This window comes from Arabidopsis lyrata, assembly GCF_000004255.2.
Source record: "Arabidopsis lyrata subsp. lyrata unplaced genomic scaffold ARALYscaffold_2, whole genome shotgun sequence".
NCBI lineage: Eukaryota > Viridiplantae > Streptophyta > Magnoliopsida > Brassicales > Brassicaceae > Arabidopsis > Arabidopsis lyrata.
Window position 1 is genome coordinate 2,349,320 of NW_003302554.1, and position 19,315 is coordinate 2,368,634.

General features: G+C 39.3%; 5 protein-coding genes, 1 long non-coding RNA gene and 1 other non-coding gene across 7 annotated transcripts in view; 5 read left to right on the forward strand and 2 right to left on the reverse strand.

Moving 5' to 3' along the window:
- The first annotated feature begins 95 nt into the window (after positions 1-95).
- Positions 96-167, forward strand: TRNAD-GUC. Its single transcript has one exon. It is a non-coding gene; the product is annotated as a tRNA-Asp (tRNA).
- Positions 168-1,098: 931 nt separating this feature from the next.
- LOC9322591 (putative DNA (cytosine-5)-methyltransferase CMT1) lies at positions 1,099-8,244 on the forward strand. The gene is given in 17 exon segments (XM_021034404.1): positions 1,099-1,351; positions 1,517-1,662; positions 1,768-1,833; positions 1,939-2,013; positions 2,016-2,216; positions 5,703-5,764; positions 5,833-5,899; positions 5,983-6,312; positions 6,407-6,484; positions 6,578-6,661; positions 6,783-6,870; positions 6,951-7,066; positions 7,144-7,245; positions 7,337-7,380; positions 7,468-7,537; positions 7,638-7,741; positions 7,853-8,244. Coding segments are annotated over 17 exon segments (1,881 nt in total). The 5' UTR covers positions 1,099-1,305; the 3' UTR covers positions 8,055-8,244.
- On the forward strand, positions 2,376-5,637 carry LOC110230743. Its single transcript, XR_002333907.1, has 11 exons — positions 2,376-2,878; positions 3,039-3,136; positions 3,280-3,319; positions 3,428-3,726; positions 3,893-4,046; positions 4,126-4,195; positions 4,326-4,425; positions 4,542-4,580; positions 4,681-4,989; positions 5,060-5,114; positions 5,583-5,637. It is a non-coding gene; the product is annotated as an uncharacterized LOC110230743 (long non-coding RNA).
- Positions 8,245-8,684: 440 nt separating the features above from the next.
- LOC9322592 (probable serine/threonine-protein kinase abkC) lies at positions 8,685-11,534 on the forward strand. The gene is made up of 5 exons (XM_021034406.1): positions 8,685-8,887; positions 9,091-10,393; positions 10,479-10,742; positions 10,826-10,981; positions 11,155-11,534. Exons 1-5 carry the CDS (start codon positions 8,871-8,873, stop codon positions 11,272-11,274), a joined length of 1,860 nt encoding a protein of 619 aa, XP_020890065.1. The 5' UTR covers positions 8,685-8,870; the 3' UTR covers positions 11,275-11,534.
- A 189-nt stretch (positions 11,535-11,723) lies between these two features.
- Positions 11,724-16,409, forward strand: LOC110230733. The gene is made up of 3 exons (XM_021034399.1): positions 11,724-12,083; positions 12,202-15,979; positions 16,056-16,409. The coding sequence occupies exon 2, from the start codon at positions 12,208-12,210 to the stop codon at positions 14,386-14,388; it is 2,181 nt and encodes a 726-aa protein (XP_020890058.1). The 5' UTR covers positions 11,724-12,083; positions 12,202-12,207; the 3' UTR covers positions 14,389-15,979; positions 16,056-16,409.
- Positions 16,410-17,511: 1,102 nt separating this feature from the next.
- On the reverse strand, positions 17,512-18,328 carry LOC110230737 (uncharacterized protein At4g04775-like). The gene is made up of 2 exons (XM_021034464.1): positions 18,071-18,328; positions 17,512-17,995 (listed from the first exon to the last, which is right to left on the reverse strand). Exons 1-2 carry the CDS (start codon positions 18,269-18,271, stop codon positions 17,669-17,671), a joined length of 528 nt encoding a protein of 175 aa, XP_020890123.1. The 5' UTR covers positions 18,272-18,328; the 3' UTR covers positions 17,512-17,668.
- Positions 18,329-18,362: 34 nt separating this feature from the next.
- Positions 18,363-19,315, reverse strand: part of LOC110230862 — a 4,236-nt gene continuing 3,283 nt past the window's right edge. The window contains exon 10 of the mRNA XM_021035060.1: positions 18,363-18,401. Within this exon, the coding sequence (XP_020890719.1) occupies positions 18,363-18,401 (39 nt within the window). The remainder of the gene's footprint in view (positions 18,402-19,315) is intronic.

Consider the following 19,315-nt stretch of genomic DNA (forward strand, 5'->3'; position numbering starts at 1 on the left):
CTAAGATTTAACAGATAATATAAAAGTTATCACGACTTTTTTCTCTATAAAAGTTACTAGGATTAACTACAACATTTTCGTGATGCATTAACAAAGTCGTTGTAGTATAGTGGTAAGTATTCCCGCCTGTCACGCGGGTGACCCGGGTTCGATCCCCGGCAACGGCGTTAACCCTTTTTTATGCCTAATTCATTGTAAACCCTCTGGTTCATTCCAAATGTTTCCCAACTCGCGAAGGTTCCTTGCTTATAAGACATTTGTTACACGGTCGTGCACTTTCTACAAAAATAAACGTCATAATCTGAAAAAATTACAAATAAATGAATAATTAGTTACATCTATACTAGCAGTCTACCTCAGAGAGCTGTAGTGTCTCATTAGTCATACAACTTCTTCTTTTTTCCTTTTCCTGCCATTGCAGAAAAAAAAAAAAAAACTCACGACATAAAAAAAGGAGACATAAAACCCTAAGAAGAGGTATATATGGTAGTCTTTTTCTTCTTCTTCTGATGAATTTTTCTTCGCTCTTCGTTAGGTTTACGCTAATTTTGTTTTTGTATCCCATTGCTAAATTTAAAACAGGGGATCTAAAAAGAAGAAAGGCAATCTGGAGGCAACATCGCACTACGATAAAGCTCTTGTCAATGGAGTTGTATACAGTCTAAATGATGATATATATGTTCAGGTACGAATAAGTGTTTTCATGTTTTGTTTTTTATTTTTTTTGGAGATGCTGCTTGGGTTCTGAGACTAAATATTGATTCTCATTGAAGAAACTTATTGAATTTAGGGTTAAGTTCTAATGTGACTGATTTATATAAGTTTTGGCGATACAGGCTAAGGGAGAACCAAATCGTATAGCTAAGATCATTGAGCTATTTGAAGGAGTAGATGGTGAAGGGTACTTCAGAGCTCAATTGTTCTACAGAGCAGAAGACACAGTGAGATTAATCGCATTTGTGTTGTTTTACTAGATTTTCTTGTCTCATGTTTCAATTTATTAATGCTCGCATTCTTTTTTTTTTTCCTTACTGTTTTAGGTAATTCAAGACCTTGCAGGAGAATATCTCCAAGAAAAGAGACGAGTTTTTCTTTCGAATGTCGAGGCGGACTATTCTCTTAATCTAATTGTATCGAAAGTACACATAATCAAACTTCCAGCGAAGGTACATGTATTATTTTTGAATCTTTAAAAGTCGTAGAGATTTTGCTTGAACTCACATATAGATTATGCAACTTTTCTTGTAACAGATTTTATTAGAAAACGAAGAGAGAGATATACCGGCCTGTGACTTTTTTTATGATATGAGATACAACCTGGAACACTTGACATTCTCAAGTGTAGACAATGGTATTTAAACTTGTGTCTCATGTTTTTTTCGTTAGATTTATTTAAGCTTTTATATTTCGTACGTATTAGTTTCTAGCATATGATTTACCCATTTTTGGTTTTATTATTGTGATTGTAACTTTTTGTAATGTCGTCCTATTAAAACTTGATGGGTTCCGTTTCCAGAAATATCCAATGTGGAGGGTAATGATTCAAACAATGTTGGTTCTTGCAACAAAGAAAAATATATGTTGGATTTATACTCCGGATGCGGAGCCATGTCAACAGGGTTGTGCATGGGTGCTTCACTCTCGGGTGTAAATTTGATCACTGTAAGTTTCTTGCTATGAAAACTTTGTGATGTTTATGATGTATATGTCACAATAATTTCATTTGCTTTATTAATAGAGATGTTATATTACTCTCCCTTTTTGCAGAAATGGGCAGTGGATAACAATAGTTTTGCTTGTGAGAGTTTGAAACTCAATCACCCTGAAACCAAGGTATATCTTTAGTGGTGATTATGTTATATAGTAGCTTGTTAGAACTATATTTATTTTATTATTAAATATCTATACATCTAATCATAACTTTGGGACAAATTTCAGGTGATAAATGAAAGTGCAGAAGAATTTTTGAGATTGCTGAAGGAATGGAGAAGGCTATGCCAAAAGTTTTCACTTCCCCAAAAACTGAGCCACTAGAACTAGATAGTGATTTTGAAGATGACAATGAAAGTGAAAATAATGTAGAAGGGGAGAGTGATGGATATGAAATGTCACCGGACGAGTTTGAGGTTGATGAGGTACTCTCCATTTGTTATGGAGATCCAAAAAAGGCGAATGCTTCGGTTAAAAAGGTTAAACCATCAGCACTTTATTTTAAGGTACAATTTTGTTGCAATTCTCAAATTTTACTCAGGTTTTCTTAAACTCTCTCTTTCTTTTTTAAGATTTTTCATTCATACTTCCATTTATTACAAGGACACACACATACACATACTTATACAAGTTTTCTTTCACTAGCTAGTAGCTACTCACTTACCCTTACTCTCTCATCTTACTTCTACAATCTAGATTCACTTACACAAGCAATCCACTCCATCATTAGACTCCAACCACTCTTAACTGTTCAGACCTAACACCCTCTTCTAACTTAGTACTTAGCTCAGACAACAACACACTCTTTCTTTTCATTTGGGCCTTAGTTTATTCGGAGCCCATTACTAAAAACAACCCTAAGCCCATAATCTTTTTGTTGACTTTTCTTCTTCTTCTTTGACTCCCTTCTTCTTCGACGCTTTTCTTCTTCTTCAACCAAGTTTCTTCTTCTTCTTCTCCTCACTGTAATTCTTTTGATTCTTAATCATCTTCTCTTTCTCAATTGCAGGTTCAATCGGAGACTCAACCTTCAACACTCCCTCTTGAGTTTTCGATTGTAACTCTCGATTCCAAGTTAGGATTTTGATTGATATCTTCCCTTTGCCACTGCTGGTTCCTTTTCGCTTGATCGGATGCGAGCTTTTCAAGACGTCGGCATAAGTCATCGGTGAGCTTGATTTCTCAGTCTCCCTCTTGCTCTCAATCCCAGTGGATTCAACGGCTTTTCCCTTTTCAATTTTTGTTGCTCCCTCTTGAACAATTCTCTTCTCAGTCTTGTTCTCGTTTGCTTCATTCTCAGTTGGACTCACTTTGATCTTCTTTTGCAGATAATCAGGATGGAAATTTATGTCGCCAAACTTGATGGCATAATCTGGATGAAGGCTCATGTCTCCAATCTTGATGACGTTCGTTTTTCCAACCGGAGGTAATCCCTTTGCTTCTTCCTTGTTTTTAATTTCACCCTTGCAAATGGTTTCCAAATTTTGAATTCCAAACCCTTTGAACTTTGACGCTTGCTTCTTTTTCTCTGTCTCTGTCTCTTGATCATTCTCTGCTTTCCTTTTGCAGATTTCTTCTCTAGTCCACTTTTTCTCCCTCTTAATCTCAGGTGAGCTTTCAATTTTCTCCACCGTGTCTCTGTTTAACACCATCTTCTTCAGATTTTTTTCTGGACTCACATCCTTGACTTCTCTAACTTTGTTTTCTTCTTTTCCAGTTTCAGAATTTCTCTGGTTCTTAACTTCAATCACTGATTTTCCCTTCACAGCTTTATCTCCATGCTTCTTAGCTTGATACATCACAGATTTGTTTTTGTTTTCAACATTCTTCTTAGTACACCAAGGTTGCAGCGTTTTTTGATTTGCAATTTTAGTGTCTCCAGCTCCTTGACAACATGATTTCACCTTTTCTTTTGCAGCAACCATTGTTGCTTCTTCATTCTCTGGCATCTTAAGATGATAACTCTTTTTGATCATTGGCACCTCAGCTATCTTCCTTCCAGCGGGATTATGAATGGTACAACCATTTTGATCAAAGTTAACTTCATAATCATTCTCAATCATTTGAGAGACACTCAAGAGATTTTTGGCAATCTTTGGAACTAGTAGAACATCTTTGATCATTCTCTTGCCCTTCTTTGTCATGATTTCAATGTCTCCCTTTCCCTTTGTGGTCAGAACAGCTCCATTACCTACATGGATAGGAACATTGAAGCTTGTGTTGAGGTTAATGAACAGTTTCTCCTGTGAGGTCATGTGATTTGTGCATCCACTATCAATGAGCCAGACATTTTCTTCTAGTGTTTCTTCATCTTCTTGTCTTGCTGTGAACATATGGTAGGTTTCTTCTTCTTCTTCTTCTTTTTCGTTGTCTTCTTGAGTAACTTGAGCTTGTTCTCCATTCTTGAGTTTGCAGTCATTTATTAGATGACCTACCTTGCCACAGCGGAAACAGCTTCTGGTTTCTCTGTTTGTGTTAAAATTCGGTCTGATTTTTCCACTCTTGAGCCAGCAAACATCTTCATTGTGATTATCTCTTTTACAGTAATCACACCACCTCTTTTCTCTGTAACTTGACTGACCTTGGTTTTCCTTATTTTTGCTCTTCATATTCAGATTTCGGAAATGTGCATGGAAGGCTCCTTCTGCTTCTTCTTCATCCTCAGGAAAGAATTTCTTCTCATGTGCCTCAAGAGATCCAACCAGCTCAGCATAGGTAACTGTCATTAGATCCTTTGTTTCTTCCATTAAAGATGACAGACCAGCATAACTCTTTGGCATAGAGGCCAGCATTTTCACTACTAAATCAAAGTTTGATTTTCCTTCACCTAGAGCCCTCATCTGATTTGCTACAGCCTGAATCCTATCAGAGTAAGCTTTAACCTTTTCCCCTTCTTTCATTTTCAGATTCTCAAACTCTCTTCTTAGAGACTGAAGTCTAACAGTTTTAACTTTCTCATTACCTTGATAGGAGTGCTCTAGCAGCTTCCATGCTTGATGTGCTGAGGTTGCTGAGAGAATCTTGTCAAACACCACATCTGCCACTCCATGTTGAAGAATTTGAAGAGCAGCAGTATCCTTAGCTTTGAGTGCCTTCAAGTTTGCAGCTTCTTTGGTCTTGTCTGCTCCTGGAGTCTCTGGTGACTGAGATCCCGGATCTGGAACTCCATCTTTTACTACCTCCCACAGATCTTTGTTCATCAGGGTTGTTTTCATTCTTGCTGCCCAGAACTCATAGTTCTGTCCATCAAAAACAGCAACAAGTTGTGAAGATTGCAAGGTAAGTGTCATTCTTCTCTTCTCTTCTTACGGCTTCTTCTTTGCCTCCTTATTTCTTCTTCTTTGAACAGGCTCCAAGATCAAGTGTGCTCTGATACCATGTTGCAATTCTCAAATTTTACTCAGGTTTTCTTAAACTCTCTCTTTCTTTTTTAAGATTTTTCATTCATACTTCCATTTATTACAAGGACACACACATACACATACTTATACAAGTTTTCTTTCACTAGCTAGTAGCTACTCACTTACCCTTACTCTCTCATCTTACTTCTACAATCTAGATTCACTTACACAAGCAATCCACTCCATCATTAGACTCCAACCACTCTTAACTGTTCAGACCTAACACCCTCTTCTAACTTAGTACTTAGCTCAGACAACAACACACTCTTTCTTTTCATTTGGGCCTTAGTTTATTCGGAGCCCATTACTAAAAACAACCCTAAGCCCATAATCTTTTTGTTGACTTTTCTTCTTCTTCTTTGACTCCCTTCTTCTTCGACGCTTTTCTTCTTCTTCAACCAAGTTTCTTCTTCTTCTTCTCCTCACTGTAATTCTTTTGATTCTTAATCATCTTCTCTTTCTCAATTGCAGGTTCAATCGGAGACTCAACCTTCAACAAATTTCCTTGGCTCTAAATGAATAGTTTCATTTTTCAATACATGAAAGTATAATTTAACTATCAACTTTCTTTTATGTTTCATCATTTTCTAGGTGCATTGGAAGGGATACGACAGTGAAGAGGAAAATACTTGGGAGCCATATGATGGATTGCGGTAAGTTTTTTTACATTATTGCTTTGACCTTCTCATGTTGTTCTCTAATCTGTATATGGTTTCATTAGAAAATGTAAAGAAAAAGTAAAAGAGTTCGTGACGAAGGGTTTCAAGTCAAAGTTATTGCCACTTCCTGTGAGTCATGTTACATATATAAATCCTCCAATTATTTCTGGTTCCCCACATTTTCGTAACTTTTCGACCTTGTGTTCTTTTAGGGAGATGTGCATATTGTGTGTGGGGGTCCTCCATGCCAGGGACTTAGCGGTTTTAACCGATTTAGAAATAAAGATAAACCACTTCAAGATGAAAAAAACAATCAAGTGACGGTTTTCATGGATATCATAGACTACTTGAAGCCCAAATACGTCTTGATGGAGAACGTTGTAAGTCTTTTAGGTTTCGCGAAAGGATTTGTTGGTCGTTATGCAGTAGCTCGTCTTGTAAACAAGAATTACCAAGCAAGATTAGGCATAATGGCTGCTGGTGCATACGGTGTTCCTCAGTGTAGATACAGGGTTTTCTTATGGGGTGCTCAACCTTCAGAGGTAAATTATATCTCTTCTTTTTTTATATTCTACAATATACTTAGATGTTATGAATTATGTGATCCTTACCGTTCTTTCAAATTTTGAAAAACAGAAATTGCCCCCGTACCCGTTGCCAACTCACAAAATGGCCACCACTAGAAAAGAAAGCGTCGTTCCTAAGAAGTTTAAGGCAAGTCTTTTTTATTCATTTTGACATTTTGGAAGAGTTTGCACTGTTACTTCTCACAATATTGCATAGCTTATGAATCTATTGTTATTGCAGGAGTTAAAAGTGGGAAATAACCGAAGTGATCTACAGTTGAAAACGGCTCTTACTCTTGGAGATGCAACAAGTGATCTCCCAGAGGTGTGTTATATATCAAACCCTCAAATAGTAAATAAATTTGTTATGTGATTTCATTTCATTTGAGACAAGCATCAAACGTTATGCCTAAATAGGTCCTTGTTGACATTTCTTTATGATACAGGTGACTAATTTTGAGGAAAGAGAAGCAATAAACTATGACATAGAACCTGAGACAGAGTTTCAAAAGTTTATAAGTCTTCCAAGAGCTGGTGAGCTTCTTGAACTCTGTAGAATTGGCATTACTATATATCTACTTTTATTACAACAATTACTGACATTCTGGTTTTAGATACACTAATCTCAAATGGTGAAGAGGAATCACAGTTACGTATACTTTATGATCACCAACCTCTCCAAATGAATAAAGATGATTATCAGAGGGCTTGCAATATAAGCAAGAAGAAGGTACAAGTTGTAATATCATAATGCATGCTTTAAGCACATGGTTTGTGATATCATTGTACAAATCTTATTGCTCAAAGGGCGCCTACTTCACCGACTTGGGAGGTGTCGTATTTGAGGATAAAACAGTGCGAATTGACCCTTCTGTTGAGAGAGTAATACTGCCGTCTGGGAAGCCTATGGTACATACAAATCCATGCCCAAACTTATGATCTTTTTCCAGTTCCTTTTTCTTGCACCTTTTACATGACAAATTATGTTTTTTTGCCCCAGGTACCTAATTATGCAATCACATATAGAGATGGAAAATCTAAAAAGTAATGTTGTCTAACGATATGTTCCCATAGACCCCATTTAAATTACCTTTACTCACTAAATATGATCATATATTATATGAAACGCAGGCCATTTGGTCGTTTGTGGTACGATGAGATTATTAACACGGTCGTGACAAGAGCACAACCTCACAACCAGGTCTGGTCTTCTTCTATATGCACATTTAATCTATTTTCTTGGTCTCTACCTTGGTACTGAATTTCTTGGTGTATAATTAATACGGGTAATTTTTCTACAGTGTGTACTTCACCCAAAGCAAAACCGAGTTCTTTCAGCCCGCGAAAATGCAAGACTACAAGGATTTCCTGATTGCTATAGGCTTTACGGACCTGTTGATGAAAAGTAAGTCCTTAATATTCTTCCTTTCATGTTACATCCATAAGTTTTTGAGATGTGTAAAATGTTTCTCTCTGTATTTTGTGATTCTGACAATGAACTTGGTTGATGTTACAGGTACATCCAGGTTGGGAATGCTGTTGCTGTTCCAGTCGGGGTTGCCTTAGGATATGCGTTTGGGATGGCGAGTCAAAGGTTGTGTGATGATAAGCCTGTCATAGACTACCCTTTCATGTATCCTGAATGTCTCAAGAGAAAGGAAGATTCTGATAGATTTAAGGATCCCAATTCTATTCATGAAGAGGAAATTGAGGACTAAGGGGAGAAAGGCGAGAGTCTGGGAGAAGAAGAAGACTGTGGAAAGTGGCTAAGGAGTATTGAAGTTTTGTGATATCAATAAGCTTATGCGTTTAAGTCCTTAAGTTGTTTTTAATAGTAAGTGTTTTTTAGTCACAAAGATAAAGGACAAAAATATTTTGAGAATCTAAATTTTAATTAAAAATGTGCGAAATGGGACTACAAGTGAATGAAACAAAGAATTATGTTAAGCAACGAATTTGAAAGGGACTAATCAGAACCTCAAGTTGAGTTAATAACCAAAATACAATGTGTTCTTTTACAAACCATCGAGATTGGGCTAATTTGTTTTTAAATAAGTGGAAAACGTTAAAAACGGATTAGAGTCAGAACAAGTCTAGACTGTTGAGATTTAATCATAAGATAATTAGAATGAACCACCAGAAACATATTTCTCCACAGACAAGAAACGTCTCTCTTCTCTGAATCGTCAAGTGCATAAGAAGAGTATATATCAAGTTCCTTCACGACCAAGTCATAGAAAATATATAAGTTGTGACAAAATAATCAAACCGAAAAATTATTTCTTTTTACTTCACATTTTACCAAAAAAAAAATAATAATTTAGCGTGAAGCCCACGTGGTTTTTTTTTTCTGGGCCCCACTTCTCTCTCCCCGTATCTTTCTTCATCTCCTAAAACCCAGAACCTTCTTTTCCCGGCGACCGAAATCTTACTCTGCCCTAATTCCATCGCTTAATCGATGAAATAATGCTCCCGACGTTTAACGCTTTAAAGATCATCTCAAAAACCCAACCTTTTGCGTGTTTTCTCTCGCCATGACCCTAATCTCAAGGTTCGTCTCTCTTCTCCTATTCAGGATCTCTCTTGATTTCTAATCCGATTAATTTTGACTGCCCTTTTAGCCGGAGATCCTTAAATTGATTCCCATGTTTAAAAATCGAACCTTTGTTTATAAAGTTGTGAACTTTTTTCTCCAAAGTCTTCGTTTGATTAAGATCTTTCATTGGGTGGTTTTGGTTTTGTGTTTTTTTGCAGATTTTTGATATCTAGAGTGATTAGTAGAACTCTGTTTTCGAATCAGAATAATAGAACAGCTATTAGGGTTTCTGTTAGGTTGCCACAGTTCAGAATTCAGAGTAATGGATATCACACATTGGGTCTTCTTCATAATGTTAAAGGAAGGTTTTTGAGTAATCATCATGTCGCGCGGAGGAGCTATTCGATTGCATCTGCGAGTAATGTAGTTAAGCAACATGCTCAAGTCTCTTGGGGAAGGCTTCTACAGAGAGTAACTTTGAATCGTAGTTGGAACTTACCTCGGATTAGTCAGATTGCTCAAGCGTTTAGCTTGTCTTTAGCCCGTTCGCACTTGTTGTTACCCGGTTTCTTGGCTCTTACTTGTAGACAAGTGGCATATGCGCAAAGGGTGGCTCCAAGTCCTGTCATTTATTCTCCTTCACACGTTTCTTCTTATAGGCGTTCGATAAACTTCCCTATCATTATCTCGTCTTTATTGTTTTCTGCGGTCAAAGGTGTTGTTCTGATTGGGAGAGCTCTCTATTTAGCAGTTTTGTTTTCTCCAAATGTTATAATGGCGTTGTTAGGATTTGCGTGCGGGCCTCGTTACAGAAAGCTGCAGTATGAGGTCCTCCATCGAACTTTGGAAAGAGCAGGTCCTGCTTTTATCAAATTTGGCCAGTGGATTGCCACACGACCTGATCGGTTTAACAAGGATTTGTGTTTGCAGCTTTCAAAGCTTCACAGTAATGCTCCTGAGCACAGTTTTGCGTTCACCAAAAAGAGCATCGAAACTGCATTTGGTCGTAAACTCTCTGAGATATTTGAGGAATTTGATGAGGCGCCAGTGGCATCTGGGAGTATAGCTCAAGTACACCGAGCTTCCTTGAAGTTTCAGTATCCAGGACAAAAGGTGAAGTCCTCAGAAGTTGCTGTTAAAGTTAGACATCCTTGTGTTGAGGAAACGATGAAGCGAGATTTTGTGATAATTAATTTAGTGGCAAAGCTAACTACTTTTATTCCGGGGTTGAATTGGCTTAGATTGGACGAGTGTGTGCAACAGTTTAGTGTCTACATGTTGTCACAGGTTGATCTCTCAAGGGAAGCTTCTCATTTGAGTCGGTTTATATATAACTTCCGTGGATGGAAAGATGTTTCTTTTCCTAAGCCCATCTATCCGCTTATACATCCCGCTGTTTTGGTCGAGACGTATGAGCACGGAGAGAGCGTGGCTCGTTATGTCGATGGCTCAGAAGGACATGAAAGGCTTAAGGCTAAAGTAGCTCATATCGGAACTCATGCTCTCTTGAAAATGCTCCTGGTTCTGCCTCTTTTTTCACAGTGTATCTTTTTGTTCATTTCGGTAACTTATATTACTTAAAGTTGCTTTGATTCTTGTTTTTCAGGTCGACAACTTCATTCATGCTGATATGCATCCTGGGAATATTCTTGTCCGACCAAACAATACTCGAAGAGGTCTTTTCAGATCGAGGAAGCCACACATCGTTTTCCTAGATGTGGGAATGACTGCGGAACTCTCAAAAATTGACCGAGATAACCTACTCGGGTTTTTCAAGGCAGTTGCACGTAGAGACGGCAGGACTGCTGCTGAACGAACACTTAAATTATCTAAACAACAGAATTGTCCTAATCCTCAGGCCTTTATCAAGGTGAGGTATCTGCTATGTGTTTCTCTTACACCATTTAAAGTTTCTTCATTTTCGTGGTGTATAATACACACACATTTTGACAGGAAGTAGAAGATGCATTTACATTCTGGGGAACAGAGGAAGGAGATCTAGTCCATCCAGCGGATTGTATGCACGAACTATTCGAGAAAATGAGGCGTCATAGAGTTAATATTGACGGCAATGTGTCCACCGTGATGTTTACAACATTAGTTCTCGAGGTGAGTTTAAATCTCTTATCATCCTTTAGAACCACCAAGAACTCGGTTGAGTACAAAAGTACTCGCCTTTCGGATTTTTATCGAGCTATGAACTTTAACTGTCTCTTGTTGGTTTCAAGTTTGCTTCAAATCTAACAACACTGAGGTTCTGGCTTAATTTTCGGCGTTTTCAGGGTTGGCAACGGAAACTTGATCCGGGATACGATGTGATGCGTACGCTACAAACGATGCTGCTGAAAACGGATTGGATGAAATCGCTTTCTTACACGATCGATGGACTGATGGCTCCGTAGATTGAAAAGGTTCAATCTTTTATTCTTTTACCCATTTTAACTTTTTGAGAGCCACATTTTGTTTTTTGTTGCCTTAGGATGTGAAGAACGAAAACATATATTTTAGAGAAAAACAAAAGAAAAGTCGTTTTTTTTGTGTCTTCTTCTTTTCTTTTGCTTATTCTTTAATTTTTTATTGCTGGAAATTGGAGTTCTTCATCATTCTAAAAACAGAGAATTTGTATTTTGTGCGGTATATATAGGTTTTGAATTTCCTCGAAGCTCAAAGAACAAACCAGTGATAAATTATCAAAGCTCAATTTAAAAAATTGGTTAAATATCCAAATTTATTTCTAAAATTTATTCTATAAATATTTTCTCTCCAACATTAAAAAAAAAACATGCTATTTTGAGAATATGTATGGGAATATTTCAAAATGTACCACATTTAAACAAATGGCATTCAAAATGTACCACTTTCGCAAAAGCCTTTCAAAATGTACCATTTCTCAATTGCACGCGCTCGACCATGGACGAAAATACCCCTGATTGGGATAGAGAGGCTGTGTCAGAGACGGAGACAGCTTCTATCGGCGCTTCCAAAGAAGGAGCAGGGCATCAATTAATGCTGCACGGTTACATGTGGTAGATAATTGATTTTAATTAATAGAAATGATAATAGAGTAGGGTTAGGCCATTAATTGCTCTCTTAATATATCAGACAAAAGAGCTTTGTAGATCTGAAAAAACTGGAAATCTGGGGAGAAAACTCTGATGCTGGGCGAAATTGGAGTTCTGCTTGAAGAAGGGTGCATTTAAAGCTAAAGAAGGTAAAATTTATTGCAACATTTTTTGTCCACCGAAAAAGGGTAGATTTGTTTGTTTGTGATAAATGCAACCACCCACATTCTACATTCTAAGAAGGTGGTATTTATTGGAGGACGACAGGTACGGATGGACGAAGGAGTAATGATATTGGTCGGTTGCTGGGAATGCAAAGAAAGTGGAGAGTGGCGATTCAAGATGTCGGCAAAGAAATATGCAAAGTGTGTAGACGTAAGCGCAGGAGATACGATTGCTGATGTTGAGCAGAAAATTGCCGCAGCGTTTGGAGTAGACAGAAGAAGGACAAAAATGGAGCTGAGTTTTTGGTTCGAAGGAGGAGACACTGTCTACACGCAGCAAAAGATGCCGCCAGTCTCTGTTGACAGCGAGAGTTCATTGTCGAAATTCAAAAAGGTAAGAATAGAAAAGGGAGGTATGAACATGTATCTATGTTTAGAAGAAGACGATGAAGATGTGTCAAATCTCGGGGGACAAGACGATTGTCGGGGACAAGAAATGGCGGGACAGCACAGAGGTGAGAGTGAAAGCACGCAGATAATTCCTGTAACTTTTGAGGAAGAGGACTTTTTAGAGGAAATATATGCGTTTGAAGAATCTTATAAAAGGAAGGAAGCTGTGCTGCAAAAGGGAAAAGCTAAGCGGGGACGAGAAGAGGAACTGGTGGTAGCATTGGGCACGGATAGTGGAGGATGGGCATCCGAGTCGGAAGACAACATGTTAAGTGAGGGAGAAGATTCAGGCGACTATGACTTTGATAATATGAGGGAGTTGATCGATAGGGAGTACCCGCCGGATTGGGATCCTTGGAAGGATTCGAGGAAGAAAGCATTGACAATTGCAGACGGATCGCCGCGGGGACAAAATGGTAGAGTGGAGGACGATATATATTCCGGTATGGAGGACGAGATATACGAGGACGATATGTATGTGGGGGACGAAAGTGTGGATGCACAAGGAGGACAAACCCAGCCAATACTAGTCGATGTCGAGGTTAATCAGATGGACGGAAGGGAAGATACCACAACATTTGATGAATGTGAAGAGGAATGTAGAAAACTGCGGGGACAAAAGGGGACAACTTCACAAGGATGGGGACAAAGTGCAGAAATGTCACTCGAACTGACAGAATCGTTGGGTCCACCAGAGGGACAAAACCAGCCAATACTAGTCGAAGTTGAGGTAAATCAGATCGATGGAAGAGAAGATGCGACAGCATTTGTTGAAGGTGGAGAGGAAAGTGGAGACATGTCAATTCAACTGGGGCAGACCAGAATGAGGCAAGTGGACGTTACGGTGACACCGTTGGTAAGAAGAGAAGATGCCTCAACTTTTAAGGCTTTTGAGGAAGGAGAAGGACAAGGAAATTTGGAGGTGACAATGGGATGTAGTGTTGGAGAGGAAAGTGCAGAAATGGGGCAGATAAGGTCGCAACTTACAATGGGGGAGACAATGTTTACTGAACTTGTGGGGGACGATATTGTGATGGGTAGAGATGCCGCACCGTTCAGGGACAACGCAGTCGGAGTTGCGCAGGACAAGGCTAACATGAATCTTAGGCGGATATTCCAGAACAAAGGCGAGTTGCATAAGGCATTAACTGTGTACTCTATAAAAAGGCTATTCAATTTCCGAATAAAAGCTTCCGACAAGACGCGTGTAATTGCAGTATGCCATGATAAAAAATGTAATTGGAGGGTATATGCAACGTTTCACGAGAACTCGGAGAATGTGGAAATTCGAACAGCGAGTCTAAGACATAGTTGTGATGTGAAAGTGCGGTCAAAGTACGGGATGAAAGCAACACGATCGATTCTAGGCGAGTTGCTAAAAGCAAAATATGCGCATGGAAAGAAGGGACCTAGAGCCTGTGAACTACCAGAGATAGTATTGGCTGAACTAAACGTTACCATATCATACATGAAAGCTTGGAACGCGAAAGAGATGGCAATGAAAAAAGCTCGTGGCAGTGAAGAAGAAAGCTATAAGTTCTTGCAGACATATCTCCATCTGTTAAGGACAACTAATCCAGGTACGCTGTCCACAGTCCATACGGATTATACTGAGGAGGGGGAAATCCGTTTCAAATATTTATTTTTTGCGTTTGGGGCTTCAGTTGCTGGGTATAAGTATTTGCGGAAAGTAATAGTGATAGATGGAACACAGACTAAAGGAAAATACAAAAGCTGTTTAGTTGCTGCCAGTGGACAAGATGGAAATTATCAAATATTCCCATTGGCATTCGGAGTCATTGACAGTGAGAACATCGCAGAACAAAGGCGAGTTGCATAAGGCATTAACTGTGTACTCTATAAAAAGGCTATTCAATTTCCGAATAAAAGCTTCCGACAAGACGCGTGTAATTGCAGTATGCCATGATAAAAAATGTAATTGGAGGGTATATGCAACGTTTCACGAGAACTCGGAGAATGTGGAAATTCGAACAGCGAGTCTAAGACATAGTTGTGATGTGAAAGTGCGGTCAAAGTACGGGATGAAAGCAACACGATCGATTCTAGGCGAGTTGCTAAAAGCAAAATATGCGCATGGAAAGAAGGGACCTAGAGCCTGTGAACTACCAGAGATAGTATTGGCTGAACTAAACGTTACCATATCATACATGAAAGCTTGGAACGCGAAAGAGATGGCAATGAAAAAAGCTCGTGGCAGTGAAGAAGAAAGCTATAAGTTCTTGCAGACATATCTCCATCTGTTAAGGACAACTAATCCAGGTACGCTGTCCACAGTCCATACGGATTATACTGAGGAGGGGGAAATCCGTTTCAAATATTTATTTTTTGCGTTTGGGGCTTCAGTTGCTGGGTATAAGTATTTGCGGAAAGTAATAGTGATAGATGGAACACAGACTAAAGGAAAATACAAAAGCTGTTTAGTTGCTGCCAGTGGACAAGATGGAAATTATCAAATATTCCCATTGGCATTCGGAGTCATTGACAGTGAGAACATCGCAGGGTGGACGTGGTTTTTCAAACAACTGTTACAGTTTGTCCCTGATGAAGACGATCTTGTCTTCGTCTCCGACAGACATGCGGCCATATATGCTGGACTAAGGACAGTGTATCCACTTGCAAAGCACGCTTGCTGCACTGTGCATTTATTTAGGAACGTTGTCCACCATTTCAAGTGTGAGGGGCTTGCTAAAATGGTGTCCAATGCGGCTAGATCTTACACTGTGGGAGATTTGCGATATTGGTTTGAAGAAATTCAGAAAAGAGACATCAATTGTGCCAATTATTTGGTAGAGATAGGAATATCTCATTGGACACTTGCGTACTTCCCGGGAATGCGATACAATGTGATGAGCAGCAATATCTCGGAGTCCCTAAATGCTGCAATGCAAAAAGCCATAGATTTCCCGATAGTGACGATGGTAGAATTCATTAGGACTATGTTAATGCGTTGGTTTTACGAGAGAAGAGAAGCTGCAACTAGAACGAGGACAAGATGTACGCCAGAGATCGAGGAAATGCTAATAGATCACCTGAAATTAGCGACAGATTGTGCTGTCATAGCAGCAAGTGAATGGATTTATCAAGTAAACGACGGTTTTGGTATCGTTTTCACTGTGGATCTAGAGAAAAAAACATGTACTTGCAGAGTATTTGATGTGCTAATGGTGCCGTGTTGTCACGCTTTAGCCGCGGTGGGGATAAGGAACGTGGACATTTACTCCCTGATCGGGAACTATGCATTCGTGACGGAGTGGCGTAAGCTCTGGCGTGCCCATATTCTACCTCCGCCTAAGGAAAAAGACACGGAGGTCCCAAACGTAGTTAGTGAAATGGTTGTGAATCCACCAAAAACAAGAAGACCAGGCGGAAGACCAAAGACAGTACGCATACCATCGCGGGGAGAGTATCAGGTAACAAATTAAGAGTCTTAAATGAGTTTTGTCCTTCAACACAAAAAAATTAATTGTGTCCATGTATGTGTTGCAGGGCAAAGGAGGGAAGAAAAAAAAACCTAACAAATGCACCACATGTGGGAAGGATGGCCACAACAGAGCAACTTGCAAAAATCCTATCTAAGTTTTAGGGAATAATATTTCGGCGGCTTTTGGTCCATGAAGTATTGCGGAAAAGAGGGTTTATCGTTACGTAGGTTGGATAGGCCACGGGAAATTTGTTTAGTCCATGGCTTAACATCCAATTTTTTAGTCCATGGCTTAACACGGAAAGTATAACTAATATATATTTATCTTTTGGTAATTGGATGTAGTATGACATGTATGGGTATCTTTTGGCAAGCACATCTCACAACTTATCGAACAAAAACTATATATATTTATCATATACATCTTCGCGGAAGACAAAAATATATGGGAGACCATATAAAGGAAAAACAAACAAATCATAAGACCCACCAATTAACACAGAGAGGACAGGGGTTCCAAACATTACAGTTGGAACATTCTGAATATCGACGAGGGGGATGGATCAAGTAGCACGTATAGCCAGTCCAGTTGAATCTAAGTTGGGTTGGGGCAATCTTCTTAATATCGGATATCACAAGCTTGGCCACACGATCAGCGTTGCGAGAAGAGACAACTTCTTGTTTGAATAGATTCATGGCGATGATCGCATCCTTAGGTCTATTAATAGAGACAAGGTAGAGACCCTTGGTGAAAAGAATTTTGTCGGATGGATCGGGTATATGAGCGAGCATGTGCATTGCTTCTTTGATTAAACCTTCAACTGCAGCGAGCCTAATGCTCTCTAAGTAACAAGCAGCAGGATTTCCAGCCTTTACACATCGTAAAACAAAGAAGTAAATGGGTGAACCGATGAAAACATTTTGAGGATGCGCTTCAAGGAGAGCCAGAGAAGTCTCCCGCAAAACAGAAGGATCAAGTGCGAGACGCATGCCAGCGTTCCCAGAGAGAATAAGGGGACCTAAGTGTCGGTAACATGACTTACCAACAAGAAGGACAATCGATACTCTAAGATGTTTGGGAAGCTTTTGCCACAAAAACATATCAAGGAATTGGAATTAGGAATGGTTTAGCACAATGAATGTTGTTACTTACCTATATATAGATGGGATTACTAATTAATGGTTGGGGACAATGAATGCTGCTGTTAGAGATTTTGAATTAGTAGTTGGGGACAATGAATGTGGAAAAGTAAATACTAATTAAAGTGACAAGACCTATCTCATTACTAGGTGATTAACTATTCTAAGGGATAACTGTTTAGCAGTTTCGTATTGCATTGGGGGACGTGAATATACAATTTACGGTAGCTTGTCGGCATAGAAATAAGTAGATCTGGGGCGAGATATCTTGATACTTCATATTTTTACAATATATATAAGTTGTAGAATTGAGTCGAAGCTTGGAAGCGTCTCGGGTACAATAATCGCGTGTAAGCAAAAACACGTTGGGAGGACACGAACGTCTCTAAGTGATAGCTTCATATCTTAAATATAGATAACTTGTAGAATTCGGGCTACAATAAAAGAGGGACGAACATTACACGATAGTCCCCAGTAGACAACATGATGAAAAAATGGGGGACATAATAGCCGAGGGATGAAAAAAGAGCTATTAAAGCTACATATAAGTGCCAAGCACGAACGCGGCTACGGGGACAATAATCGCAAGGACGAGAACGATGATTTTAGGACACGAACGAGCGACGTCGACAATGGAACGAGGGGAGCGTTGCAAAAGACATAAATTCTGCTGAAGCAATTTAATGTCTTCCTGGTAAAGGTCCAGACGATCGCACATCAAGGCAAGATCCATGTGCTCCCCGTTAGGGGCGGTAAGTAGGAACTTAAGGTGTTCTTCCTGTTCCCTAATAGAGCACTTAACCGCAGAAATCTCCTCCATAAATGCCTCGTCCAACCATTTAACAAGATGGCGCCCAGGTCGGTCCTGAATACAAACATAGCAAATGTAACTATAGTAGATCGAATTATTGAATTTAGTAAGAGTGGGATTTAAACTTACATCTCTCTTCTCGCACTGATAAAACTGCCTGCCAGGGTTGTCCTCGGAGAGTGAATTCGCAAGTACGACCGTCCCTCCGCAGTAACAGTGACGAGGTATACCAAGAATTTCAAAAGACATTGGCCCGGGATAAACAGGTCCATAAGAACTAAGAGATTCTCGGGATGAATCGTTCGACTGGGTATAACTATGGAGGCCCATGGTTCGTGGGAAACAATTAGATGGTAGAAATTATGGAGTAGGCTGGGGGGAGTTTGAGAGAAAGGGTATAATTGTGTAGATGAAGAGATCATTAATGTGGAGAGATAAATAGAGACTGGTGCCCAAAAATCTTGACAAGAATATAATATAAATTTATTAAGCAAAAAGTTACCTTGCAAAAAGTTACCTTTTCGCTGATGTGATAACACAGAAGGAAAATCATGGGGAAGCGTAAGAGCAACTGGCTTCTACTGTTGTTATTGGGTATCTAAACGTTGACTTGTTTGTAAAAATTGCCTATCCAAAATTGCGACAGGACAACATAATATAGAATATTTTAGGAGACAGGATCTCTGTTTGCGGAAGACAACCTAAATATCCAAGTAGTTCCTAAATAGATAGCAGTTTACAAATATTTAGTTCCTAAGCATCCAAGTAGCATCCAAGAAGAGTAAATAATTATTACAAAAAGACATAAGTTCTTAAGCAGAAATATTGAAAGGGGGATCACAGCCGGAGAGGCTGAACAAACTCCTCGAAGATGTCGACAGCAAATCTCATCCGGATATTCTCCACAAGTTCTTCAGTTATGCTGTCGTGACTAATGTTTTGGAAATGAAGCTCAATGTACTTCATAGCAAGCGGGCCGCTGTCGTCTTCATGTTCGCTTTGAAAGATCTCAGGAAGACGATCAAAGGCGAACTCAGGGGGAACTTGATGATTGCAGAGAACATCTTGGGGGACAAGTGATTTGATGATAAAAGGAAGCAACACAACGAGAGGTTTCATGAGCACGCCCATCTGTTTGTCGGTTTTGGCAGCCACGTTAGGGTCAAGAACACCTATGGTACCCTCTTTCAGATCTATGACAAGCGCAGCCCAGTGGCCCCCAGACAGATGTAAAGGCGCGTAAAGAGTGTCGACATCAGAAAACCAAGCCTGTCTCGTGAATCGGCCAGGGACTATACCCCTGACGTAGTCCCGTATCTTACTGTTCCACGGCCACTCAGATTTACTTTTGGACTTCTGAAACGAGAATATCGA

What these genes read in the sequence shown, in the direction of transcription:
- LOC9322592 (XM_021034406.1), top strand. An exon ending in CTCTCTTGAAAATGCTCCTG is followed by an intron (nt 10,394 to 10,478) that starts GTTCTGCCTCTT and finishes CTTGTTTTTCAG; the next exon opens with GTCGACAACTTCATTCATGC. An exon ending in ATCCTCAGGCCTTTATCAAG is followed by an intron (nt 10,743 to 10,825) that starts GTGAGGTATCTG and finishes ACATTTTGACAG; the next exon opens with GAAGTAGAAGATGCATTTAC.
- LOC110230733 (XM_021034399.1), top strand. Translation starts at nt 12,208, where the DNA reads ATGGACGAAGGAGTAATGATATTGGTCGGTTGCTGGGAATGCAAAGAA.
- LOC110230737 (XM_021034464.1), bottom strand. Translation starts at nt 18,271, where the DNA reads ATGGGCCTCCATAGTTATACCCAGTCGAACGATTCATCCCGAGAATCT. An exon ending in ATCAGTGCGAGAAGAGAGAT is followed by an intron (nt 17,996 to 18,070) that starts GTAAGTTTAAAT and finishes GTTTGTATTCAG; the next exon opens with GACCGACCTGGGCGCCATCT.